Here is a 22,523-nt window from a genome sequence, read left to right as displayed (position 1 = left end):
GGAGCCAAACAACCTACCTACTAACCTACTTACTTTGAGAGCTTGTATTCTTTACCTGTACTCCGTAAACTACAGCGTCCGCACATTCTCATCGGTTAAGTTAGAGCAGCTGGGGGTATTTGACATGAAGGAATATGGGGTATGCTGTTTCAACACCAATGTGGCGGAGCAAAGCTGCAAGCAGTCATGATATGCTGCCTGTATCCTACAGGACAGCACTGATATCAAACAATAAGCAAATATCCATTCACCAAACGGTCAATGTAATACTGCGTCACCATCACAACAGGCAAGAGGCCGCCCATGATTCTTATCGTGAAAGCAATAACACCCGGTGGCTGATGATGGATCCTCTCTTGTCCCCGGAATCATGAGGGGTTTCATGTCGTCTCACAATCTTATTCCCTTGTGACATCCATGAATGATTCACTGGCTCGTCCTCGACGCATCCATGTCTGATGCTGCGGTGAGGGGGAGGGGCTCTTGCAGCGCCAAGGCAATCCAGGTCCCTTGGCGTTCCATCCGCTGGTGTCATGAGGAAGGTTTCTTTCCAGCGGCCTCCAGAGCGTTCATTCCCGTCACTTCCAGGGGGCTGTTCAGGGGAGTTCAGGGCTGGTGAATCAGGTCCATCCGCCTCTCCCGGACTAGGTTCTGCCCCTCCATCCCTTTGCCCCGCCTCGCAATTAGCGCCCGTCCTCCAAATGCAGCTCAACTGCAAAATCCCATTGTGAGACTGAAGTGAGGCTGCGCTCTGATTGCTGACCTACGTGCTTGTTTCTCCTCTGCGGCTAAGACTCGAACCTCTCGGGCTCCCTCTTGCATCTTCGTCTCCCTCAATTCTTCACGTCAACTGTTGCAGGCCCCGGAGCATCAGTTCACTTCTCACACAGCATATCAACATGTCCTACTACCCAGGTCAAGGATATCATGGAGGAGGAGGAGGCGGCGGCGGCGGCGGTTACGGATACGCTCCTCCTCCTGGACCTCCTCCTCCCCAGCAAGAATACGGCGGTTATTCTGGAGGCCATTCTGGAGGTCAGAGATATCCTCCTCCGTCATACCCTCCTCCTCCCGGCCTTGACGCATACGGCTATCGTCTCCCACAAGGCCAGCACCACTATGCTGAGCACGCTCGAGCCGGTCCACCTCCTCCATCTACGCCCCAACAGTTCGGTCACGGAGCTCCCGAAGGCTATACTTTCCAATATTCCAACTGTACCGGTCGTCGCAAGGCTCTTTTGATTGGCATCAACTACTTCAATCAGGAGGGAGAGCTTCGAGGCTGTATCAACGATGTTCACAACGTGTCGGCCTTCCTTGTTGAGCGATATGGCTACAAGAGAGAGGATATGGTCATTCTGACCGATGATCAATCCAACCCAGCCATGATTCCCACCCGCGAAAACATGATTCGCGCCATGGGCTGGCTTGTGTCAAACGCTCAGCCCAACGATGCCCTATTCCTCCACTACTCTGGTGAGTCTACTGCGGTCATTTCAACCGGACCATCTAACATTCTCTTCAAGGTCATGGTGGTCAGGTTGAAGACTTGGATGGCGATGAAGATGACGGATACGACGAGTGCATCTACCCCGTTGACCACACCGAAGCTGGTCCCATCATCGATGATGAGATCCATTTCCGTGTCGTGAAGCCCTTGGTGCAGGGTGTCCGTCTCACGGCCATTTTTGACTCGTGCCATTCAGCCACGGTCATGGATCTCCCATACGTCTACTCAACAAAGGGTGTTCTCAAAGAACCCAACCTAGCCAAGGAAGCTGCATCAGGCCTCTTCGACGCCTTTAGAGCATACTCTAGTGGAGATCTTGCGGGCGCCGCTGGTTCTGTTTTCGGCTTGGCGAAGACCGCCTTCCGAGGTGACGATGCGTACGAGAAGACCAAGGACACGCGAACATCGCCTGCCGATGTTATCATGTGGTCAGGAAGCAAAGATGACCAGACATCGTGAGTTGATTGACTCAGTTCACGAGGCATTACTAACGTCTTTGCAGGGCCGACGCCACGATTAATGCTCAGGCGACAGGCGCCATGTCGTGGGCGTTCATTTCAGCAATCAAGGCAAATCCTAAGCAGAGCTATGTCGAATTGCTCAACAGTGTTCGCGACATTCTGGAGACGAAGTATACCCAGAAGCCACAGCTGTCGAGTAGCCATCCGATCGGTAAGCCTGTATTTTCTCTGATGTCCCTCTTGAATAAATTGCTGACGTGAACATTTAGACACCGACCTTCTGTTTATTATGTGAGGAATTGGAGTTCGGGACACGACGACTTAATACAGTTAGCAAGTGTATTTGGCAGGACAGTGGAAGATGCAATGACTGGCGAAAGCAGCATCTGATGATAACTTTCATGAATGAACGTATGAATGGATGAACTTGAAGGACTTCGCAGTGAATGACGAACAGATGACACAACATGCCTACCCATAAAATAAACGGAGTTGTCTGTATCTCATCCTCGTATCCCCAATTGGACTGGAAAGGACAAAAAAAAGAACATCAATCGTATCATTTGTATAGGAACAGCCCGATGCGGGGGTCGAACCCGCAACCTTGAGATGGTGTACTCATTTAAGAGTCTCACGCTCTACCGATTGAGCTAACCGGGCCTCAAACGAGGCTTGCTTGTTGATGGAGGGCAGCTCAGAGTTAGGTATATGATAGGACCACTCAACCTAAGTTATAGATTTGATGATCATCCATGAGACAGGCCAGGCCAGATCGTCCCGTCTGGTCTCAAGACTTCAAACTCAAATGTATGGCTGGCGCGATTGCCTGCAATTAGGGCCCGTCGGGGGCTTCGTGGAGTTACCAATACCGGTAGACATGCTGAACCATTTGCGCAAGTGTGTGCTTGAAGTTGGTGTTCTTAACTCAATGGACATGGATGTAAATATATCGGTACTTCATAAAAAGCAAACAAGTCTGATAATTTGGGGATATCTAGCTAATGTCAAATAAGACTGAAACCCTATCTGTGCTGCTTTCACTTTGCTGGCCGTTTTTTGCAATCCATCGCCCTGTTTTTTCCTTCATTCTGTCCAAAACAGAAGAAATACCTAACATAGAAAACGAGAGATGAAATTTTCGCACACTGTGACCCGGGCGCAGTACCTCTTCTCATCTACTGAGTCACTGGGGCCTACTGCTCGCGGATGATGCCTCCAGTTGGAAGGTTGGAGAGAACTCGCCCCGAAAGATGATTGCGATAGTGGCCGGGCTGCGCCAACCAGGCATTCAGCGGCATTGTATATGCCTCCTGCAGAACGCTGCGATGCTGGTCGTTTAAGCCCATCATAGTGAGAGTCCATATGGCCAGGTTTGCAGTCAACATATCTTGGCTGCATGCACTTCTCGGAACAGGTTGCCATTTTGCGGCCAATTTTCCCTGTTTAGTGTTGTAAAAGCACACAACTACGACCTCCCTTTCGCTCAATATGAAACCATATCTCGTCTCTGCTTCTACTGCATGTCTTGCAAGTTGCTCAATGGGCTCATTACATCGGGATGTCTGTTGTTCGAGTTTTTCCGAGCTCCACGCTTTCGAGAGGCGAAAAGTGCCAGTGACAAGATAAATGCGGTGATCTTGACCAGTGAAAAATGACCAGTTCGGCTGACTGCCCTTCTTCGGGATGAGCGGAGCGTCCTATCCACTGCGAACCGTGTCCGGACAGCTCAGACTCCCTTGAAGAATACCGGCGCCTTCACAGACCAGGGGAACACATATCGAATCCAGCCAGTGATATACGGCTTTCTTCAGCTCTGTCACATTGCGGACTTGTTCCTCAGCTTGTGCATTCTCAAGGTTCACTTTCTGCAAGCTTGAGGCGTGTCGGGAGAGAATATGGCCATAGGCACTTATGATATTCTGTAGGTTGAAATCAACCCATCGTGTGATGCTTTCAATAGAAACACCCTTGGTGGCGTGGTAGTTTGATGCCCCGTGTGCGACTTTGAAAATAGGATTCTCTCTAGAGAGCAGCGCGTGGAGAGATGGCTCATCCATGTTCTGATTTGCGCGACGTAATCCCTCTTTTTGAATTGCCTGTTGATCTGGGCCTCCCTCAGAAGGGGTAGGAGGTTACTGTAAAAGGGCTCAGGGGGGTTCTGTGTGTGACGGGTGTTGGTATCTGGAAGAGATGTTGAAAGAGACTTCAACGATGAAGCAGAAGGGACAAGAGTCTCTTAAATACTTTTCGAATCTCTTGTTGTCTTATTCACTCATCATCCACACACGTCACTTGTTGAGATGTGGAAAACTAGCATGTCAAATAACGCTCTGTGCCGATTTGCTAGGCATCTTGGTAGAATGAGGAGGCTGAAGATCAAACTACGGCACACAACTCAAATTACCTTACCCGGAGTGGTAGCCTACTCATTAGCTCCGCCGTTTATGATACGTCGCCTTTGTCAGTCGGGTTTGCCAGGTCGCAAACAGTTTTACTTTGCTATTCTGATATCAGTCGCTTGGGTGCTTCTCACCCATAGATATCTAGGAAAGTCCATGAATTTGGTGCCTATGCAGTGGAAATACACCCTGTCTTCCTCTTCTCCTTTGGACTAGAGAGACAGAAGGATTGCCTTGGGTTTTCACCTGACTGACAACAGCAAGGGAAGGCCTATATCCGCTTGCTCAACGTGTCACAGATTTTGTTTCACCTTGTAGCAAATGTTTTCTTCCCTACCTAGTAGCTACAATTTCGGAGGGTGCCAAGGGAGTACAAGCAAGCAAACGGCATTCAGGTGGGCAAGGGAGCAGAAACGGGGCTCGGTGGCACCCCAGAAGCACAGTTGTTTACAATATCACCATTACAAGCTGAAAGAATTAATCACTGCTGTGGCGTCTTTTCTTGACCATCGGCAACAAGGGGGAAGTCTTTTGGTGTGCTTGGCATCCAACGGATGGCGCTGGTGACTTGTTCTCACTGTGACTAGGTAGGTAGGTAGGCCGCTTCACACCCCCCTTCAATAATGAATTTGATATCAGGATGGCTCTTTGTTGGCAATTTTTTATTTTCACAAACCGTCTATTTCTGTTCACTGACTTTGTTTGGGCCGCGCTAGTACATGTAGCCTTTGTGCGTTTGCTTTTACTTTCAGTTTCTTCTCCTTTGAGCCTTTTGTTCTTTGATCACGTTCTTTTTGTCGACTCACCCGCTTCTTTACGTATTTGATTTTTAACACCCAATGTTTCCATATATTTTGAACTCGTCTCCCTTTATGATACTTCACATTCTAAACCTCTCTCGGGTGAATTGAGATCTCATCGTACAGCTCCACTAATATTATCCCCCTTCCCCAAGGACCACCAGGAACACCAAGTGGCTGACCATGCCTCCTCAGGCTCCTCAGGCTCCTCTCAAACCTCTACCTGACTGCGAAGGCCCAAAGCTGGAGCCCTTCCATCATAACCTTGAGGCGGATGACGTGGAATTTCTCAAGATCCTAGAATGCGACAACAATAAGCACAGTAAGATTATCAAGACAAGAATCGGAGACAAGATCTACGGCATCAAGTTCGTAAGTCAAGGCTATTATTGCAGTGGGGTCTACTACTGAAGCACCATGCAGAACTTAGCACGAGATGCTAACAGTACTGTAGTTTATTTGGGAGGACCCCTTCGCCGAACCTCCATACCTATCAGCGTATGGTGAGGATGGACTAAGCACACATTTATGCTGTGACGGATTTCACCTCCATTTCACACCTTTCGAAAACGAGTGCCGAGCTTTTGGCAGACTGAAAGAAGTCGGTCGCGAGGATCTCGCGGTTAAAGTCCATGGCTATGTCACCATGGACCTCAACGACACCATTGACCAGAAGCTACAGGCTGCAAGGTCTAAGATGATTCTTCCCTATCAACATCTAGATTGGTTCCTTGGAATGGGCGATGGCCCTGCCATGGGCATCGTCAAAGACTGGGTAGATGAGGTGGAATACGATGACGAGCGTTACCATGCGCTGTATCAAAGGGCGGTCCAAGCCCGCCATTTCCCTCGCATGCTCGAGGGGCTGCACGATCTCCACAAACACGGGATAGTTGTCAGGGACCTAAATGGTGGCCAGTATGTCAACGGCACACTGGTAGATTTGAGCCTTGCATCCACTGTCCCTCATCCGTTTGGCCCAGACCCAGATCCATTGGGCTTGGGAAAAGTCTGGCAGCCATGCTGGACGTTCCAGAGCTTGGCCGCTTGGGATTTGTATTGCTTCCAGGCTGAGGTCATTAAACCTTGGCATGAAGACTTGGCCACGTTCCTGAAGTACAAGCCAAGAACCAAGGGCCTGGTAAGGACTTGCTGGACCACAGCCTACCGTATCCCCGAAGACCAGAGGGAACTCAGGCCTCGCGTTAGGCAGTATCTGGATGCGGAGCAGCCTCCTTACTTGCCCATACTGAACCCATGGGATGAGAAGCTTGAGATGACAATGGCTCCCCGGCATGACCCGCTTGATTTTGCCAAGCATAATCCGGTCGTCAACAATGTTAAGAAGCAGGTGACAGGTACAGCAAAAGGCCGAGGTGTCAAGAAAAGCGTGGCAAAGAGGAAGCAGGCGAAGGGGAAGCGAGTGAAAGGCAAGATAGTCAACAAGACAGAGGCTCCAAGATCCAGATATAATCTTCGTAGCCATACAGTTAAGAAGTGAGGGTTGGACTGTACCAATTAGTACCTGGGCTTCTTCTCGAATCGGCTCATTTTAGAAAATATTTGTATATCGGTATTGGCTCGACAGTCGACAGGTTCATCTCGGTACCTACACAACTTCAATAAGGAAATCCGCTTTGATATCTCCAAGGGGCACAAATTGATTTTCATTCCTGGCCTTGAGCCAACTGCTGAGAAAAGAGACAGCACTTCTGGACCCCAACTTGCATGCAGCTCGACTGGCTTTAAGCCCTGCATCCAATGTTATGTTATGTTAGCTATCGCTCACTCTTGTGGGTGCAGATAAGCGAAGTGCTACTAACTGCATATGGTGTGATGAAGCGCTCCGACACGTATTTACAAGCGCCTGCTACGTGATGCTGCAGCATCCAATCTGTACTGTTCTTCTCGTGTTTTTTTCTCTCTATTGGGGGCCGAGACTCGCAACTTGGCCTGGGCTGTCATGATACATGACGATTGGGCTTGATGTCTGGGAAAAACAAGATTCTGAGCTCAGTTGCAGGCCGAAATATGGCGGTCAATCGCGACAGTGAAACGTTGCGGTGCGTTTGTTTGGACAAGCGAGCTTATGATTGATGCATTTTAGACGCACGAGGGTTGGCTCAGGCCATGGATGTTGCAAATGAGTCGGCTTATCTTGGCATAGCTTATGAACAGCAGATGTAGCCTGTACAGTAGGTACATAACCTACATACATACTACCTACTAGGTATAGTAGTTAAGCTGGGGCTTTACTGTAGCTTAGCTTCGTCGTATAAGCTACCCGAAGCTGATTGACTTGACGTCACTGGCACTATTGTATATTGAGCTGTAGCTAGGTACTAAAGTAATAATAAGGGTGGAGGTAAGCCCAAATACTTAAATGCCTTACCTTCATCCTCATTCTACATCGACATATTGTTTCTAAATTATAAGCAAGTAGTATTATTATTCGTTATAGATATCAAGGCCGTCATTATTGTTCCTGTTGCTGGTACGATTTTCAAATCCTGTTCTCATGAACCTCAAAGGTTGTCACCTTGACGATCCGCGAATTGTCACTCCCAAGCTGCCCCGTCAACTCCTCCTCGCTCTCATTGTCCCTCGACCTCCACGCCGAGACCCCCTTCTCAGCAGACGATCTGCTCTGGAAATGGTGCTCCCCAGCGTAAGCTGCCTGGCCGTCTCGCCCGTTGCCGTCCAGGTCGTCCTCCCTTGCGAATGTGGCGAGGCTAAAAAGATCGCGATGCTTATTGCCGCTGCCGTTGGTACCCTTTGTAGGCCTGAACCCCCCCGAGCCCATTGGCTGATCAGTGTCCCGCAATTCAGACCGCCCCGATGTCGTTATGCCAAGCTTGCGGCCGAGTAATCGAAGCAAAGGCCGCAGCGTTGCCAAAGACCCGGCCGTGACAGCCAGACCTTGTTCCGTTGTCGACCAGATGGCGATGTCGATTGTTGCCCCTGTTTGGGTTTGTCAGTTGTGATTCATCATCATGCTTGGAGTTGGAGTTGGAGTTGCGACTTACATAAGAAGTCTGGGTTCTTGAAATCTTTCACGAAAGGGAATCGAACGACAACAGCTGCGCTTGCCCTGTAAGATGTGAGCTCATGTCTCTTGTAATAGGGAGGGTATACCAACACGCAGGCCATAGCCATGATAGGAATCAGAGCCAGCTTCGTCTTCCGTCCCATGTTGAGCTTGAACACCAAGAACATTGGTAGAATAGCACAAGTGAAGTCTGATATAACACTGAACACACTGTATAGATAAGTAAGGGCCATGATGACCTCAGGCTTGACGCATTTTCCAGATTGATCTTGGTTCCAGAAGTACGAGATCGGCGAGCATTGGAAGAGAGTGACGAAGAAGAAGACGACTCCGGTGCAGACAGTTATGGCCATGACGCCATAGAGGATCCATACGTCGAGTTTTCGTGTCGTGATTCGGAGGAGTAGGTAGCCAATTGAGATCTTTGAAGATATCATCGTAAGGCAGTACCTGTATGGACGGTGAGCTTGGTGAACAAGGCACAATTGGAGGTATCTAACCATAAATAGCACCACCACCACCATTTCATTGCTTGCTGAAAGTCATGAGGGTCGAGGTCGTCTCTGTGTCGGCCTGTGCCGTGCTTCACACCAAGTAGGGCCGACATGACGAATAGGAGAAATGTGATCTATGCAGCCATGTGGTCAGTATATGTTGGCATTAGAGTGTACAGATTTATTGTGTCAAATATGGAGTATTGATAGTCTGATCAATTGATGTGTCGTCGTGATTTGATGTTTGGGGTGTCGTCGGTGAGCGACTTACAAGAGCACTACACATGAACCAGTCATCCAATCCAAAGTTTTTGACCAGGCGCACGCGCACATAGATACGTAGTGCGACTGCTATCACCGAAGAAACGGCAAGAGTATAGCATACAGCCTGAAGCTCAGGGCCTCTGTTGGGGACAGACATGACTGTCGATGAAGCCAGGCTCTATCCTGCTTCACCTCAAATCATATGGGAATAAAGGGGAAAAGAAGACGGAATCACAATGGGAAAAGCAAGAAAGAATGATTGACGATAAACGAAAGGATCCAGGATCCGGCAGATGCGGGCCGCAAGGAGTTCGTCGCAGATATATGGGAATTTTGTATGTACATACAAATCTGCTAACGACGAACCGAGGGGCCGGGACCTACAGAACCCAAGTTGTCGGGACCAGGCCAATTCTGTCCTACGGCCCTTGTACGGCGTGTCACCAAATCCACCGTCGCTCAACTCAACTCTCATCTCGTAGCGCAGTCCATACGATCAGCACACTTGGGCAGCCATGCTATTCGCGGGATCAGCGGGCATGCCTCGGTTTGGAGCCTCTCCGGGGGGTTCAACAGAACGGGGAGCGCCTCCGGGAGGGGGCAAGAGACCTCGCCTCCAAACCCCTGGCATTAGCTTCTGTCGCGCGTGTTTGAGAAGAGTCAAGAGAGAGACATGCAGATGAACAGATTTGTCTCTGTGGAACCATGGCCCGGGTCCGTTTGGTGCTTTCGTAGGTGGCTAAGACCTAGAACAACCCACAGACAGACAGACGGAACTACCGCTAAGAGACCCAGGACGGACCCAAGACTAAAATTAAGCTGATGTGAGAGCCGAGGAACGGATGTCGAGTCCCAATTTGGGCAAACAATTCACTAGCAGCCCCGAGAAAATCTCCACCACCTTTTTTACTCACTGTACCTAGCTTCAGCAGTCTTTGACAGGCTTGGCTCTGTGTCGCTATAAACTCTTGCAACGCCACCTGCAACCGAGTCCGTGTCAGAGTTTCTTCCTCGTACCTGACCTGACCTGACCTGACCTGAATCAGTCAAGAATTCCAGTGTCGACGCCCAACTCTAAGCTAGAATCAGTAGCCTCTCTAGCCTCTCTCTGCCGTGCGGAGATCATTGGGCGCCCGCAACTAGGCAAGCATCTAGTGCGAATAGTCGACCCGGCAGTTGAAGCTTGTATCAATCCGACGATGCTCTTTCTGTCGTGCTTGCTTGCTTGCTTTTGCGAATGAGCCGTCCGTGTGTTTGACTCGAGCGCACTAAATATTTACAGATCAATCGCTAGATCGCAGGAATCCGCGTACCAAGCAAAGACCCCCTGGCCCTGGCCCTGGGACTGATTTTCTTACTCTCTCCCCTTACTACGACCGAAGCGAGCACTGATCATCATTGGGAGCCTCAGATTTGCCAAACCCTTTTCCTCTTCTGTCATGATGGCATTGCATTGTTTGTGGAGAGTCGAAGATCATTGCTGTTCCACGGATAAACATATCTCAAAGGAAATATGATTCAGAGGCGCTGACATTTCATCCTGGTCTTTCTAAGCATTGAGTAATAACTCAAGGTCAAAGCGAAATGTGCAAATTTCCCTCCCTCGAGAAAGACACGGACTATTGTCCGGCAACACGTATTCTCGGGAGCTACGCTGCAGAATCATGCCATGGCTGAAGCCTCTTTTGACCTCATGAGCGTGCTGTGCCTCGATTCAATTCCGCACTGAACAGAACAGGACAGGACAGAAGAAGAGGGTCGATAAACGTGAAACAAAGTCTCGATCGACTGGGAATGCCCGTCCATCGACGTCGCTTATTGACTTTGCAAGGGAGAGGCCACGTGCATTTGCGTGATCGGTAGCTGCAGGGAAACGCCACTCCAGTTTTAGTTTTTGTTGGGTCGGCCCAAAGTTGCATTTTCATGATAGTGACAGAATGCTATTCTCTTGGTGCTTCTCTTCTCTGCTCTCAGTGGCCAGTTTAGTTCCTTGGATCAAGCCTCAATTGATCTCCTGGTTAACTCGCCTAGAACTTCTTTTTCTTCTTTTCCTTTTAAGGTTATCGATCATGATATGACTTGGTACGACAAAATCCAAAGGCGGAATTGCGGAATGACATCCTGCACTGAGTCTGTGAGTGTCGTGTCCTGAACCCTTGTGGATTATGCACTCAGGATATAGGCAGGGTTTAGAGAAATTGACCGGATGTGCCGGTCGCAGTGCACAAGGTGAGATTGGAAACCCGTCGCATGCCATGCATCGGAGTTTTTTGACAATCCGGAAGGTATATGTGATACGCGATGCTACTGTGTAGAGATAACCAAACCAGAGAGGGAATGTACCAGTAGACCTCATCTTCACCGATAATCTCGCAGCCCAGTACCGGAGCAAAATCTCAGACACTGACTGACAGGGGTTGGGCTCCAATGTCTCGCATCAATCAGAGATCGGTCAGAAACTCAGTGCAGCTACGGAGTACAGTATTGATCATTTATTGCAGATCTTTGGTTGTATGATCGGATTTAATTTGAGACGTGCACATGATCTTCCAGGACCAGGTAGACTGTGGCCGGAATCTTAAGGCTTGACGCGATGAATTATTCCTCCTCTCACATGCATGAACTCCAATGCAGGGCAATTCTTCAGCAATCAGCAATGAACTGACAGGCAACGAACCACACTAGCCATGCACGCGCCGTCACAACACCAAGCCACTTTACCACTCACGCAATTTTCCGATGCCTCTGAACCCTACCTGCATCACCCCAAACCCCAGAGATTGGAAAAGGAGAGCCTACCCTATACCGCCACTGCCCCCGCATTCGGTTGACCTGGGGGCGGGGGAATCGCGGGGATGGCAAATGGTAATGCCAGCACGAGAAAAAAATGAGCCGAGAATGGGTTGGTCAGTCAGGTGACTAGGCAAGAAGGAGGCGTGGTCACATTCACCCCCATAATCTCGAATTTGGGAGGGTAGTTTGGCCCGAAAGCATTGAGTTTGTATACCGCTTCGATCGCGAGTCTGTCGGTTGTGGCCGATATAGCGACGCGTAGAGGCGTTCTTGCAGTCTTCGAGAGCCCTTCAAAGACGTGCTGAATCATCAGAAGCACTTCTAGCCGAGGCACGACGCCAGGTCACGAGCCGCGATGGCTTCATCACCCCCGCGTCAGAAACGCCGCAAGGCTTCGTGCAAAGAGTTCCAATGCACCCACGAAGGTTGCGGGAGGACATATTCCCGAGCCGAGCATCTTCAGCGGCATCAACTCAATCGTCAGTACCGTCCAATTGGATCAATTGTCCCCCCACTGACGCCGTTATAGACTCCCCCAAAGAGATCTACTACTGTGACTATCCGGATTGCTCATTTACTTTCGTTAGGAAAGATCTCTATGCGCGTCATAAACTGAGACATGAGAGACAGGTGCAGCAGTATGGAAATGGGCGCCTTTCTCAGAGGCCCCAGAAGGAGTTTTCTAAACTACCGAGGCAGCGGAGTGAGAGGTACTCGTTCAGTGAGGATGGCTCAGCATGGAGTGATACACAAGATGAAGCGAGAGAGACACCAGCAAAAGAACGACAAGATTCAACAACTCGAATGTCCATGGATGCATCGGCAATTGACCCCAACAACTCGAAACAATTCGGGGTTGATAGAGGACTATCCCGACAAGACTCTGGCCAGCAAAATGACCTAGGAAGCGCAAGTGGCTACTATGCTGACCAACGACAACTCGAAAGTCGTGAGTCCTCGCCAGAAAAGCAGGCCATAAGCACTTTGCCGTCCTTCCGGATCGATCAGATGCCTCCTACTGACATGTCCATGCCTCTGGCAAGTCCTGAATTGACTACTCGCCCGGAACGCGCTCGCACACAATCTTATGCCATGCCTAATGGGCTATCGACATCTAATGAACAAATCATGGAAGAACAGCATTTCGGGCTCTCACCATCTAGCACAGATGAATTCACGACATGGCTCTTCACTGGTCAAGGGCTAGGCTCTAACTACAACAATTTCATACCAGGAAACTTCGGCATGGCAGGATACTCGAACAATTTTGGCCAGCTATGTACTGATTACACGGCTCAACCAGGCTTGATGGGCGGTTCTTATGTCGAACCCATCAACAGCCTGTGGTTCCAGTCTGAACCAATGGCGATGGCTACACCGATGGTCGATGTATCACAATTTGGAAAAACTGGTCTTTCAGAGCACAAGAGGCAGTCGCTGCTTCATTATATGATGCAGCGATTCAACGAGATCAGTCTACACGGAAGCAGATCAGCCGCAGATATCAAGGATGAGATTTTTGGCAGCGATACTGATGCTGAGAACCATGTTCTCAGCCACGTCAACGTTGAACGTTATCTCAACTCATACTGGGACAACTTCCACGACCAACTGCCCATCCTCCACCGCCCAACATTCATCCCGGAAACTGCCAATGACTTTTTATTGCTGGCTGTTCTTATCATGGGAGCCTCGATGCTGGACAAAAAGGGGGCATCTGAAGATTCCGTGGACAAAATTTCAAAATTCACCACGTTCGTCTCCTGGAACCTCCGCTGGCAGGTCTTCATGCATGCTGACTCTCACCCCCCTGCAAAACTCTGGGTCATCCAGACACTCTTACTTCTGGAGGTGTATGAGAAGATGAACGCAACTCGAGTTCTCCACGAGCGTGCCCATATTTACTTCCCCACGACTTTGTCGCTCATGCGAAGAGGAAGTGCCCTCACCGGAAAGCAATCTTCATATGCCTCTCGGGTTCCAACTCCGATGGGTAGTCCTAAGATAGGATCCTCGAGACTATTCCCTGGGCCAAACAGACCAGGCTTCAATTCTTCGCCTGAAAAATGGTGGGACCATTGGATCGCTCAAGAAGCTACGCGTCGAGCCGCCCTTGCTGCGTTCATCATTGATGCTACACATGCCGCTCTCTTTGGACATACACCGACGCTGGTGATCCATGAGATCAAGCTTCCTCTTCCTTGCGACAACACTCTATGGTCCTCAGACTCACCATCGGAAATTGGTTGCGTTGAGTCGAGTCTCCACGCTAACGGCGTGACACCTATCACTTTCCTCGACGGACTACAACGCACGCTCAACGGGCAAAGAGTAAGAACAAGCCCGTTTGGAAGAATTGCGCTTCTCGCAGCACTCTTATCCGTAACATGGCAAATGCATCAAAGAGATTTGGACCGCTCAACGCTCGGGACCGACACTATACCTGGCGTCCAAGAGCGATGGCGCCCAAAGCTTCTAAGGGCATTTGACTGGTGGAAGAAGGACTACGATGATGGTGTTGCTCATGTCAAACACGCTGCTTTTGATTGGCAGAGACTAGGCTTGAGCAGCAGAGGTGGAAGTGATGATGGTGATGCCATGGAGACACTGGGCACAGTCCTTTATCATCTTGGCCACATTACTGTTTACATCAGTATGCCAGAGCTTTGTATCTTTGCAGGTGTTCCCCAAATCCTTGGACGTACTGTGTCTTCTGTGGATTGGAGACGAACTGAGGCCAAGATCAAGGAATGGGTTGCTTCACCAGGAGCTATTGGTGGAGTGTATCACGCGCTCCAGCTCATCCGGCTTATTCTTCTTCAAGAAGCGCCAAGGAGAGGCGTGACGAAGGATGCTAGTGGTATGGCAACTCCATTTTCCCCATCTACTTATCCCAAGTACGATGCTGGGAGCGATAAGTTACTAGTCAGGGCTTGGGCATTATACTACGCTTCTCTCGTATTATGGGCATACGGATATGTGCAAGATGGAAACATCGAGCCGTTCCCAGATCATCTACAATATCCCTCCAGCAGCTATGGTATACCGACGATGGCCACCGAGGCTAGTGTTCATTCATCCTCAGCTCAAGGCACTATCAACACTCCTCAGGGATCTCATCCAGAGCAGACGCCTATGTCATCGCATATGGACTACGAGGCGTTGAAGCGTGATCGTCACGAGGATCTTCGAACATATCTCCAAATCATGATCCCGCCCACCATCGACTCTATCAAAGCTTTCCACTTGCATCAAAATCAAGCTGGCGTGGTGGGAAACAGGAATAAGATCATTGGTCTATTGAGTGTTGTTGACGATGCACTGACGAACACGCGCTGGGAGCTTTTGTCTGAGGCGAGGAATAGGTTGAAGATGGCAGCGTCAATGATGCAACAGCCTCGTGAACCAAGGATGTAAGAGAGGTTAGGTGTGTGGTTTTTCAAACAAAATTTACGTCTGATGAGTTTGGATACCTTTGGGATTTGTATAGTATTACTATGTAGCGATTCGGTGGCAGTTATTGGTTTTTAGCATTTTCATATATACTTTATCCTGGCATATAGGTCGTCTCAAATTTTATGTGAGCGAAAATTATCTCGAAAAAATGCATTCATTAAATTCAATTATGTCTGACAACATAACACTTCAGCAATGATAAAGCTGATGAGGTATTTCGTCATACCGGAAGCACCTCCGATGCCTCGGTCATATCGTCCGATGCCGGATCCCAGCATTGCCTCATCCAACATCTTTGGAGACCATTGACTCACGACTTGGACAACCTTAGTTGACCATATTGACCAAAGCGATGAATCGGATTATTTCACATCAAAATTGAACCTAATTCTTTCACAAGATCCTGTGTTGAGTTCTTGTATCGATAGTCACTACATCAGACGTATAAGGATTCCCCGGAAAACTTCACAGAAGGTGTTTTCCGGTGGCTTGTTGATCCATCGGCCTCGAAGCCGTGCTCCCACCCAAGTCCCCAGCTTATCTTTTCCACTGACTTTTCTAGTGGACCACCATTATCGTCTCAAGCCGGAAGCTGGCCCGTCTCCATACTCCATGGGGAGTTTGGGGGCTTTGGTCATTCACGTGATCGGATCATCGTGTGGAGAAGTTCTACACTCAAAGTCCGGAACCATCCCGAGAGAATAACAACGCTCAAGTCCCCGCGCCCTCGGACTTTCAGCCCATTCAGTCCCAGACTCTCGGTCAAGTCTTCCATAAGCTTCTTATCTCTAGAGTCAGATCATCTCGTTTCTAGAACCTCTCAATGACCCCCGTGGCCGACGACTCGACTGCCTCAATGGCTCGGAAGCGTCCGGCGCCCTCCGATGGGGGAAAAGATGCACGCAAAGCATCATTGGCGTATGTCGATATCCTGTTCTCCACTATTTTTGTCTTGCTCTGGTGACTTACAGCTTCGCAGGTGTCTTACATGTAGGAAGAAAAAGGTTCGGTGTTCGGGGACTACTCCTTGTCAGTACTGCACCAAGCGTGGCCTGGACTGCAGGGTTCCCGAGCATGGACACAAGCGCATGTATATGGCCAAGTAAGTTCTTTCGTAACTCAATTAGGACTTACAGCTGATATATGTCACTTGTTAGTCGTATCGAGGAACTTGAGAGCAAGTTAGCCAGATATGAAAGAGATGGCTACGATGGAATGCCTTCAACTCTACCTCCTAGGGCATCTGGTATGGCTCTCCTTTCATCCTGGCATCATTCTGCCTATACTGATAATCTCAAGAACCCCCAGTTTCTGCTACACAGAACGGGCGAAGGAGAGACTCCAATTCTAACCCACAAACATCTCACTCTTCCCCTCAAGACCCTCTCCATGTTAGATCAAGATCCTCAAGCTTCATCCGCCCTTCTACAAGTTTCTCCGCACCCCTAGCTCAACATAAATATCCTCCTTACGATGGCACTCAAACATCACCGGCTGCAAGTAAGTTAACTTCTCTCCAAGCCCTATGACCGCATGCTTAAAATTCAGCTATTCTTGCCGGCTCTTCCCTCAGCTCTAGTCATACCTTTGGCTCCCGAGTCCAAGACTTACTCGGCTCATCTCGCCCCGAGTCAGAGCCAACTTCAAAACCTTGGATCAGTCCTGAGGCAAACTTACGTCACGAAGTTATCAGCCATCCATGGCGTCTCTCTAGCAGTGACTTTCCAAAATTGCCCCCAAGAGACGAGGCTCAAAGGTTGTTAGATACAGCTCTGTTCTATATCGGCCAGTCACAGCACCATATTGATGCCCGTGAGTTTTCTGATAAAATGTGGGCTTTCTACCAGAACCGTGATGATCCTGCTCAGATGGAGTCTCTGTGGGTTCTCGAGATGATTCTTATGATTGCTATTGGAACCCTGTTCGACGCCAACCCCGAAGGGAATGACGACTTTTCTGGGGTCAGACTCTTTGAGTATGCCCATAGAAACGTTCCCACTTTGTCGGACTTGCGATTCAATGGAAAGCTTGGTATTGAGATTTTTGCTCTCTTTGCCATTTATCTCGGCAACATGAATCGTAAAGAAGAAGCATATCTCTATGTGAGTTGTCTCATGGCTAATTCTGGAACAATGGCTGACTTTTCCCGTAGATTAGCACCGCCATGCGCTTGGCAATTTCACAAAAGTATCACAGAGTATGTGGAACAAGGCACTTGATGCAGTCTGAGAGAGTTCATATGAACCGTCTGTGGTGGACTATTTACATGCAAGAACGGTAAGGGAATAAAACCGTGGACTTCAGGAATGATGGCTAATGAATATGTGCAATAAGACGATTGGCTGCGGCGACAGGCAACCCTCCAAGCATCGGTGATGAGGCAATCAACATCCCTCTTCCTACCGATTCACCTGGCTTCCCACCTGTTGGTCCTATGTGCACAAACATCAGGATAGCCCGAGCCACGGGTCGTATCCTGGCTGGTAGGTCTACGTAAATTTATAAAAATTTGTTGCATTGTGACTGACACTTTGTTAGTACTCTATAATCCTGAAGACGAGTCAGAATCCACCTTTATTCCCCACGTCCAGGATATCGTCAAATCCTTATACCAGATCTCCCAAGAAATCCCTTCAGATGCAGTTACAGATGTGTATAACCTGGGTCGGGACCAGTCCCTGAGAACGACAGCTTCGTTGCATCTGATGCTCTTCCAAGTATGCAAGCTGGCTACAAGAGTGAATGACCGTACTGACTATTGGACAGGCAACTATTCTTACGATTCGACCACTCATGCTACACGCTGCGAAACTCATTCTCAGCGGTAATGGCCTTACAGGAGAACAGTTGCACGCATCACCGCTAGGCAGACTCTCGAGGACATGCGCCGAGGCTGCAAGGCGACAGCTTAAGGTTGTCGCAACGCTCAGAAAACGCAACATGATCGGTAAGCTGACCTAAGACCTTTGGTGTTGTTTTACTGACACGGTTTAAGCAATCTTTGGCTTCTACGACTTCGAAGCCTCCTTCTCAGCTGCGTTCATTATGATTCTCGCTGCGATCCTGGATTCAGTCTGTGAAGAGAGCATGAAAATCAACCCCAAGCCCGGCTTGACGCAGGCCATGGAAGAAATACAGCACCTTGCTGACCATGGAAACACGTATGCTCGCGAGAGATTGCAAGAGGTCAAGAGACTCTGGAAAGTAATGGCACAAAAGATCGAGTCACTACAAGTGGTCAACGTATCTCCCCAAGGACCACCTGGCGAAGGCCAAACCACCAACGGTGTCGCACAAACCAACGGCGCAACACCCTCTGGTTTCGGTGATCTTCACCGAGGCGAGCTCATTCCAGGCGACCAAAGCCAAACATCGCCAGAAGATTTCATGCCTCTCGACACAGACCTATGGGACAACTTCTCTAACCTTTGGGTTCCTATGCCTGAAGTCGTAGAGGGGGGTTCGCAGCAAGAGATGATGATGGGGGATATTCCGCATGATGACTTTTATAAGCATTGCTATTCAATGTATAATAACCCGGACTGGGATCTTACGGGTGAGGATGTTGGGGACTTTGCTGAGCTTGGAAGACATATTCAGGATTCATGATGGGAGCTTCTGGGAAAGACAAGTTTGATTGAGAATTCAACTACCCTAATACTCGGTTTTATGTTGGTTTTTGTGGGAAATATTGCTCAACCACGAATGCATACATGTTTGGATAAAACAAAAGCCGGTGACTTGATGAAATAAGATGAGAAATTCATATTATTTTGAGTAGTAAAAGTGTTTCTAACTTTAGAATGCTCTAGGCTACGTTGCTTCGGATCAATTCTCTAGCCAACTTATTTTCGCCTCCTGATTTGCAGTCTTCCTTAGTCGTAGAGGCTGATTAATTGACTCGGAGCATCTTTCCAGCGAAGCCGCATCGCTTAGTGCTATTCGGATGAATTCATTGGCGCAGAAGTGACATCAAGTAACGTTGATTAACGCTGTTGGAGTGAGATTAGTCACTGGAAAAGTGCGCTAAGCCCTGTAGATCGCCAGAGGTCCCTTGTTTTGGCGTCTCTGCCAACGGAGAACTTGGCAAAGACCGGAGGCTTTCTGTGTAGGATTCAAGTCGGAGGATAAAATGCGGAATTTTATAGGGCAGTAGCTATTAGTTTCGCAATATGTGGACTTTGACTTAATGTGGTACAATTGATCAGCATCTCGGGGCGCTGCAAAGATATAAGACGGCCGAAGCGCCAGCTTAGACTCCATCATCACAATCACTCTTCAATCTCACTGCTTATGCACTCACCATAATTAAACATCAATTACCAAAACCTCAAAATGTCAAAGACTCTCGCTGTCATCGGCGCCACTGGAAAACAAGGCGGCGCTGTCATAGACTTCGTCCTCAACGACCCAGAACTGTCAAAGCAATACAAGATCCGCGCCATCACCCGCGATGTCGACTCTGAGAACTCCAAAAAGCTCAAAGAGCGGGGTATTGAAGTCGCACAGGGCGACTTAGCTGACCCTAACTCTATCAAGACTGCTCTGAAGGGAGCACACACTCTCTTCTTCATGACGACTCCTGCTTGGACTGCTACCGATCTGAAGCCTGAGTTTGACGTCATCAAGAAGACAGCTGATGCAGCTGTTGACGCTGGCATTGAGTACATTATCTTTAGCAGTCTTCCTAGCACTACAGACGTCTCTGGTGGGAAGTACACCGCCAATCATCCCTTCGATGCTAAGGCTGAGGGCGAGAAGTACATTCGTACACTTCCCGTTAAGAGCGCCTTTGTCCGCCTGGGATTCTTCCTCGAGAATATCATCCAAGTCCCTCTCTGGGCTCCTCAGAAGGACGAGAGTGGCAAATGGGTTGTATCTCTCCCATTCACCCCCGAGACTCGCATCCCATGGATCGACAACGGCAGCAATTGCGGCAGTTTCGTCGGCGCAATTCTAGCCGAGCCTGAAAAGTATGAAGGCGTAGGCTTTGATGCAGCTGCTGGGTTTTATAGCCTAGAGGAGCTTGTCGCTATTGAGAGCAAGGTTACTGGCAAGGAGATCACTTATAAGCAAATATCTTCTGAGGATTTTGCTGAGAAGCTACCCATCCTAAAGGATGTCTACGTGCAAGCCTTTAAAGCTGGCCAGGAGTTCGGATACTATGGTGCTGATGGAGAGAAGTCAGTTGCTTGGGGTGTTGAGAGAGCGAGAGGCAAGCTTGTTACTCCTGAGGAGTTCTTCAAGGCGAACCCTCTCAAGTTGGAGTGATGAAGTATGTGAAGGATCTTTGTACTTAAATGTCATGGTTGACAAAGAGTTTCGAAAGGACGAAGGGTGCGATAAATGGGTTAAGATGTATTTGAGCAACCTTTAAATGGAGACTATCCGTAAGAACCTTTTGTATTGTGAAACATTGCTGACTTTGTTCTCGTCTGTTTCCACTACGGAGTCCCATTAAATCCACTGTAAGCACAGAGTTGAATGACAAGGGCACAATACTTAGGATGAACGCCCTAGACAGTATTAAGATGTCTTAGGGTAGTGTATGATAGACTTCTTAGGCCCATGGAGAGTCTCAAATCTTATGGCACCCGGAGCGGAGGCTTTCCGGATTTATAGTGTGTGCCAACTATTTGAACAGGAGTTCAGAAAACCGCTTCTGTGCCTCAGTCTCATCCCATTCGACAACACGCCTTTCCTTGCTCTCAGCCATCTTCCTCTGTACAAAGGGCTCCATGGCAGCTCTCTCGTCATCACTCAACAAGTCAATCCGTGTCTTCCAGAGATCGCCTTTCACCGCGCCAGGATCCCGATGACCAAAGAACCTCTCATCTAGGAAGTTCCAGTACATAGAGTCAAATGCCCAACTCTTACGGGCCGCATAGCTTAGAAAGAAGCGTCCTGTTCGTCAACTTTCGCGCATATACCTAGATAGGGGTACTGGGAAAGTGTTATAGGCTGGTGTGCCCATGCTGGCTTCTGCTTTCTCCATAGCCGAAAGCCAAATGCCCAAACGAGACTCATAGGTTTGCCTCCAGTCGTTGAGATCCGGTGACCACATTTCTGCGGTCTCAAGTAGCAACCACCAGGGCGGATCAAGAATAAATTGCGTTGGCCCAGCATATGTATACTCCCAGTCAATTAGAGCAGCTATCTGATCCGAGTCGTCAAGCAGGATGTTACCTGCGCGAAAGTCATCTCCCCATAGCCGGAAAGGTCCAGAGTTAGAAGGGCATGGTGATAGTGTTTCTGGCAAAATCTGAGATGACTGTGATGACCAAGTATCTTCAGCAAACCCGAAGCTCGACAATTTGCCATGCCTGGCCAGTCGGCGAAATATTTGCCGCGATACATATTTATTCCGGCAGTCGTCTTCAGAAGTAACAAGGTCGTTATGCTGAAATACGAGTTGTGCAATATGCATCTCTGCCAGGACGGTGTACCATTCATCCGTACCTGTGTAAGTCTGGCTTTCTGGAGGCAAGATACATCTTGGTATGTTTGCTAGACGAACCATGTCGGTCATATTATGAGACAATGGACGACCGGAAACTTCATAGATATGAGGATGAGTTTGGAGCAGAGATCCAATCCTTGGGAAAGCTAGTTGGGACATTGCCAACAAACAATGCGCTACTCTTTGCCAGATAACATGCAAAAGAGACTCAAATACGTTTGGGTCAAGGACGTGGGGCACTGACAAGTCTTTATTTGGCCGTGTTAGCCTGGCAGATATGCTCCCACTATTCTCTCGTCGCTCCATGATGATAAAGGGACCTAACACCGAGTCTTGGCCGAAGTGTAAATGGCGCGGAACCGGCAACTTGGTCTCTTGTGCCACAAGACAAGCTGTCGCTGCCTCATACATTGTCTTCTCACCAGGGAACTGAACGAGGCTTGGGCATGGAAGTCGAACCATAACATGAGGCGACATTTCTTCCACCTGCACTCGGTAAAGAACGTTGAACCCTCTAAAGATCAAGGGCGAAATGAGTGTTGCTGGTTTGCCAAATTGATGCTGGACAAACTCTTCCACTCGACGGCAGAAGGTTTTAAGCCTCAGTTGATTCTGCGCTGCCTCAGAATCCTCGTCATTTCTATCCCAGACAAGATTGTCGAGTTCTTCTTGGCCGCTGTAAAACACCATGACGGATGGCAAGCCAAGTGAAGGGGAAGCGCTAACAGATCACAATAAAGCCCGGGATAAGGGATACGAGGCGAAGGAGGGATTGGATCCGGTCTTGTCTAGTTACAAGCGCGCGTGACAATGGAGTGTTGGACATGAACAACTACC

At 48.9% G+C, this 22,523-nt stretch overlaps 8 protein-coding genes and 1 non-coding gene across 9 annotated transcripts; 5 read left to right on the top strand and 4 right to left on the bottom strand.

Annotated features, from left to right (window-relative positions):
* Positions 1-899: 899 nt before the first annotated feature.
* On the top strand, positions 900-2,266 carry FMAN_03150 (putative Metacaspase-1; the record flags this gene model as incomplete). The annotated part of the gene is made up of 4 exons (XM_041831929.1): positions 900-1,476; positions 1,527-1,965; positions 2,013-2,182; positions 2,241-2,266. 4 exons carry the CDS (start codon positions 900-902, stop codon positions 2,264-2,266), a joined length of 1,212 nt encoding a protein of 403 aa, XP_041682444.1.
* Positions 2,267-2,546: 280 nt separating this feature from the next.
* On the bottom strand, positions 2,547-2,631 carry tRNA. The gene is given in 2 exon segments: positions 2,547-2,582; positions 2,595-2,631. It is a non-coding gene; the product is annotated as a tRNA-Lys (tRNA).
* Positions 2,632-3,164: 533 nt separating this feature from the next.
* On the bottom strand, positions 3,165-4,028 carry FMAN_03149 (uncharacterized protein; the record flags this gene model as incomplete). The annotated part of the gene is made up of 2 exons (XM_041831928.1): positions 3,165-3,668; positions 3,735-4,028. The coding sequence occupies 2 exons, from the start codon at positions 4,026-4,028 to the stop codon at positions 3,165-3,167; spliced, it is 798 nt and encodes a 265-aa protein (XP_041682443.1).
* A 1,325-nt stretch (positions 4,029-5,353) lies between these two features.
* Positions 5,354-6,671, top strand: FMAN_03148 (uncharacterized protein; the record flags this gene model as incomplete). Its single annotated transcript, XM_041831927.1, has 2 exons — positions 5,354-5,542; positions 5,625-6,671. 2 exons carry the CDS (start codon positions 5,354-5,356, stop codon positions 6,669-6,671), a joined length of 1,236 nt encoding a protein of 411 aa, XP_041682442.1.
* Positions 6,672-7,673: 1,002 nt separating this feature from the next.
* On the bottom strand, positions 7,674-9,134 carry FMAN_03147 (uncharacterized protein; the record flags this gene model as incomplete). Its single annotated transcript, XM_041831926.1, has 5 exons — positions 7,674-8,131; positions 8,197-8,261; positions 8,310-8,669; positions 8,720-8,847; positions 8,985-9,134. The coding sequence occupies 5 exons, from the start codon at positions 9,132-9,134 to the stop codon at positions 7,674-7,676; spliced, it is 1,161 nt and encodes a 386-aa protein (XP_041682441.1).
* A 2,991-nt stretch (positions 9,135-12,125) lies between these two features.
* On the top strand, positions 12,126-15,187 carry FMAN_03146 (uncharacterized protein; the record flags this gene model as incomplete). The annotated part of the gene is made up of 2 exons (XM_041831925.1): positions 12,126-12,249; positions 12,300-15,187. The coding sequence occupies 2 exons, from the start codon at positions 12,126-12,128 to the stop codon at positions 15,185-15,187; spliced, it is 3,012 nt and encodes a 1,003-aa protein (XP_041682440.1).
* An 862-nt stretch (positions 15,188-16,049) lies between these two features.
* Positions 16,050-18,835, top strand: FMAN_03145 (uncharacterized protein; the record flags this gene model as incomplete). The annotated part of the gene is made up of 10 exons (XM_041831924.1): positions 16,050-16,144; positions 16,206-16,328; positions 16,384-16,472; positions 16,526-16,726; positions 16,775-17,328; positions 17,379-17,503; positions 17,561-17,709; positions 17,765-17,943; positions 17,993-18,173; positions 18,222-18,835. The coding sequence occupies 10 exons, from the start codon at positions 16,050-16,052 to the stop codon at positions 18,833-18,835; spliced, it is 2,310 nt and encodes a 769-aa protein (XP_041682439.1).
* A 726-nt stretch (positions 18,836-19,561) lies between these two features.
* On the top strand, positions 19,562-20,497 carry FMAN_03144 (uncharacterized protein; the record flags this gene model as incomplete). The annotated part of the gene is made up of 1 exon (XM_041831923.1): positions 19,562-20,497. One exon carries the CDS (start codon positions 19,562-19,564, stop codon positions 20,495-20,497), a length of 936 nt encoding a protein of 311 aa, XP_041682438.1.
* A 361-nt stretch (positions 20,498-20,858) lies between these two features.
* On the bottom strand, positions 20,859-22,376 carry FMAN_03143 (uncharacterized protein; the record flags this gene model as incomplete). The annotated part of the gene is made up of 2 exons (XM_041831922.1): positions 20,859-21,114; positions 21,157-22,376. 2 exons carry the CDS (start codon positions 22,374-22,376, stop codon positions 20,859-20,861), a joined length of 1,476 nt encoding a protein of 491 aa, XP_041682437.1.
* Between the last annotated feature and the right edge of the window lie 147 nt (positions 22,377-22,523).

Source organism: Fusarium mangiferae, assembly GCF_900044065.1.
Source record: "Fusarium mangiferae strain MRC7560 genome assembly, contig: FMAN_scaffold006, whole genome shotgun sequence".
Taxonomy (NCBI): Eukaryota; Fungi; Ascomycota; class Sordariomycetes; order Hypocreales; family Nectriaceae; genus Fusarium; species Fusarium mangiferae.
Note: the sequence above shows the minus strand (reverse complement) of the source record. Positions and strands in the feature narration are given on the sequence as shown.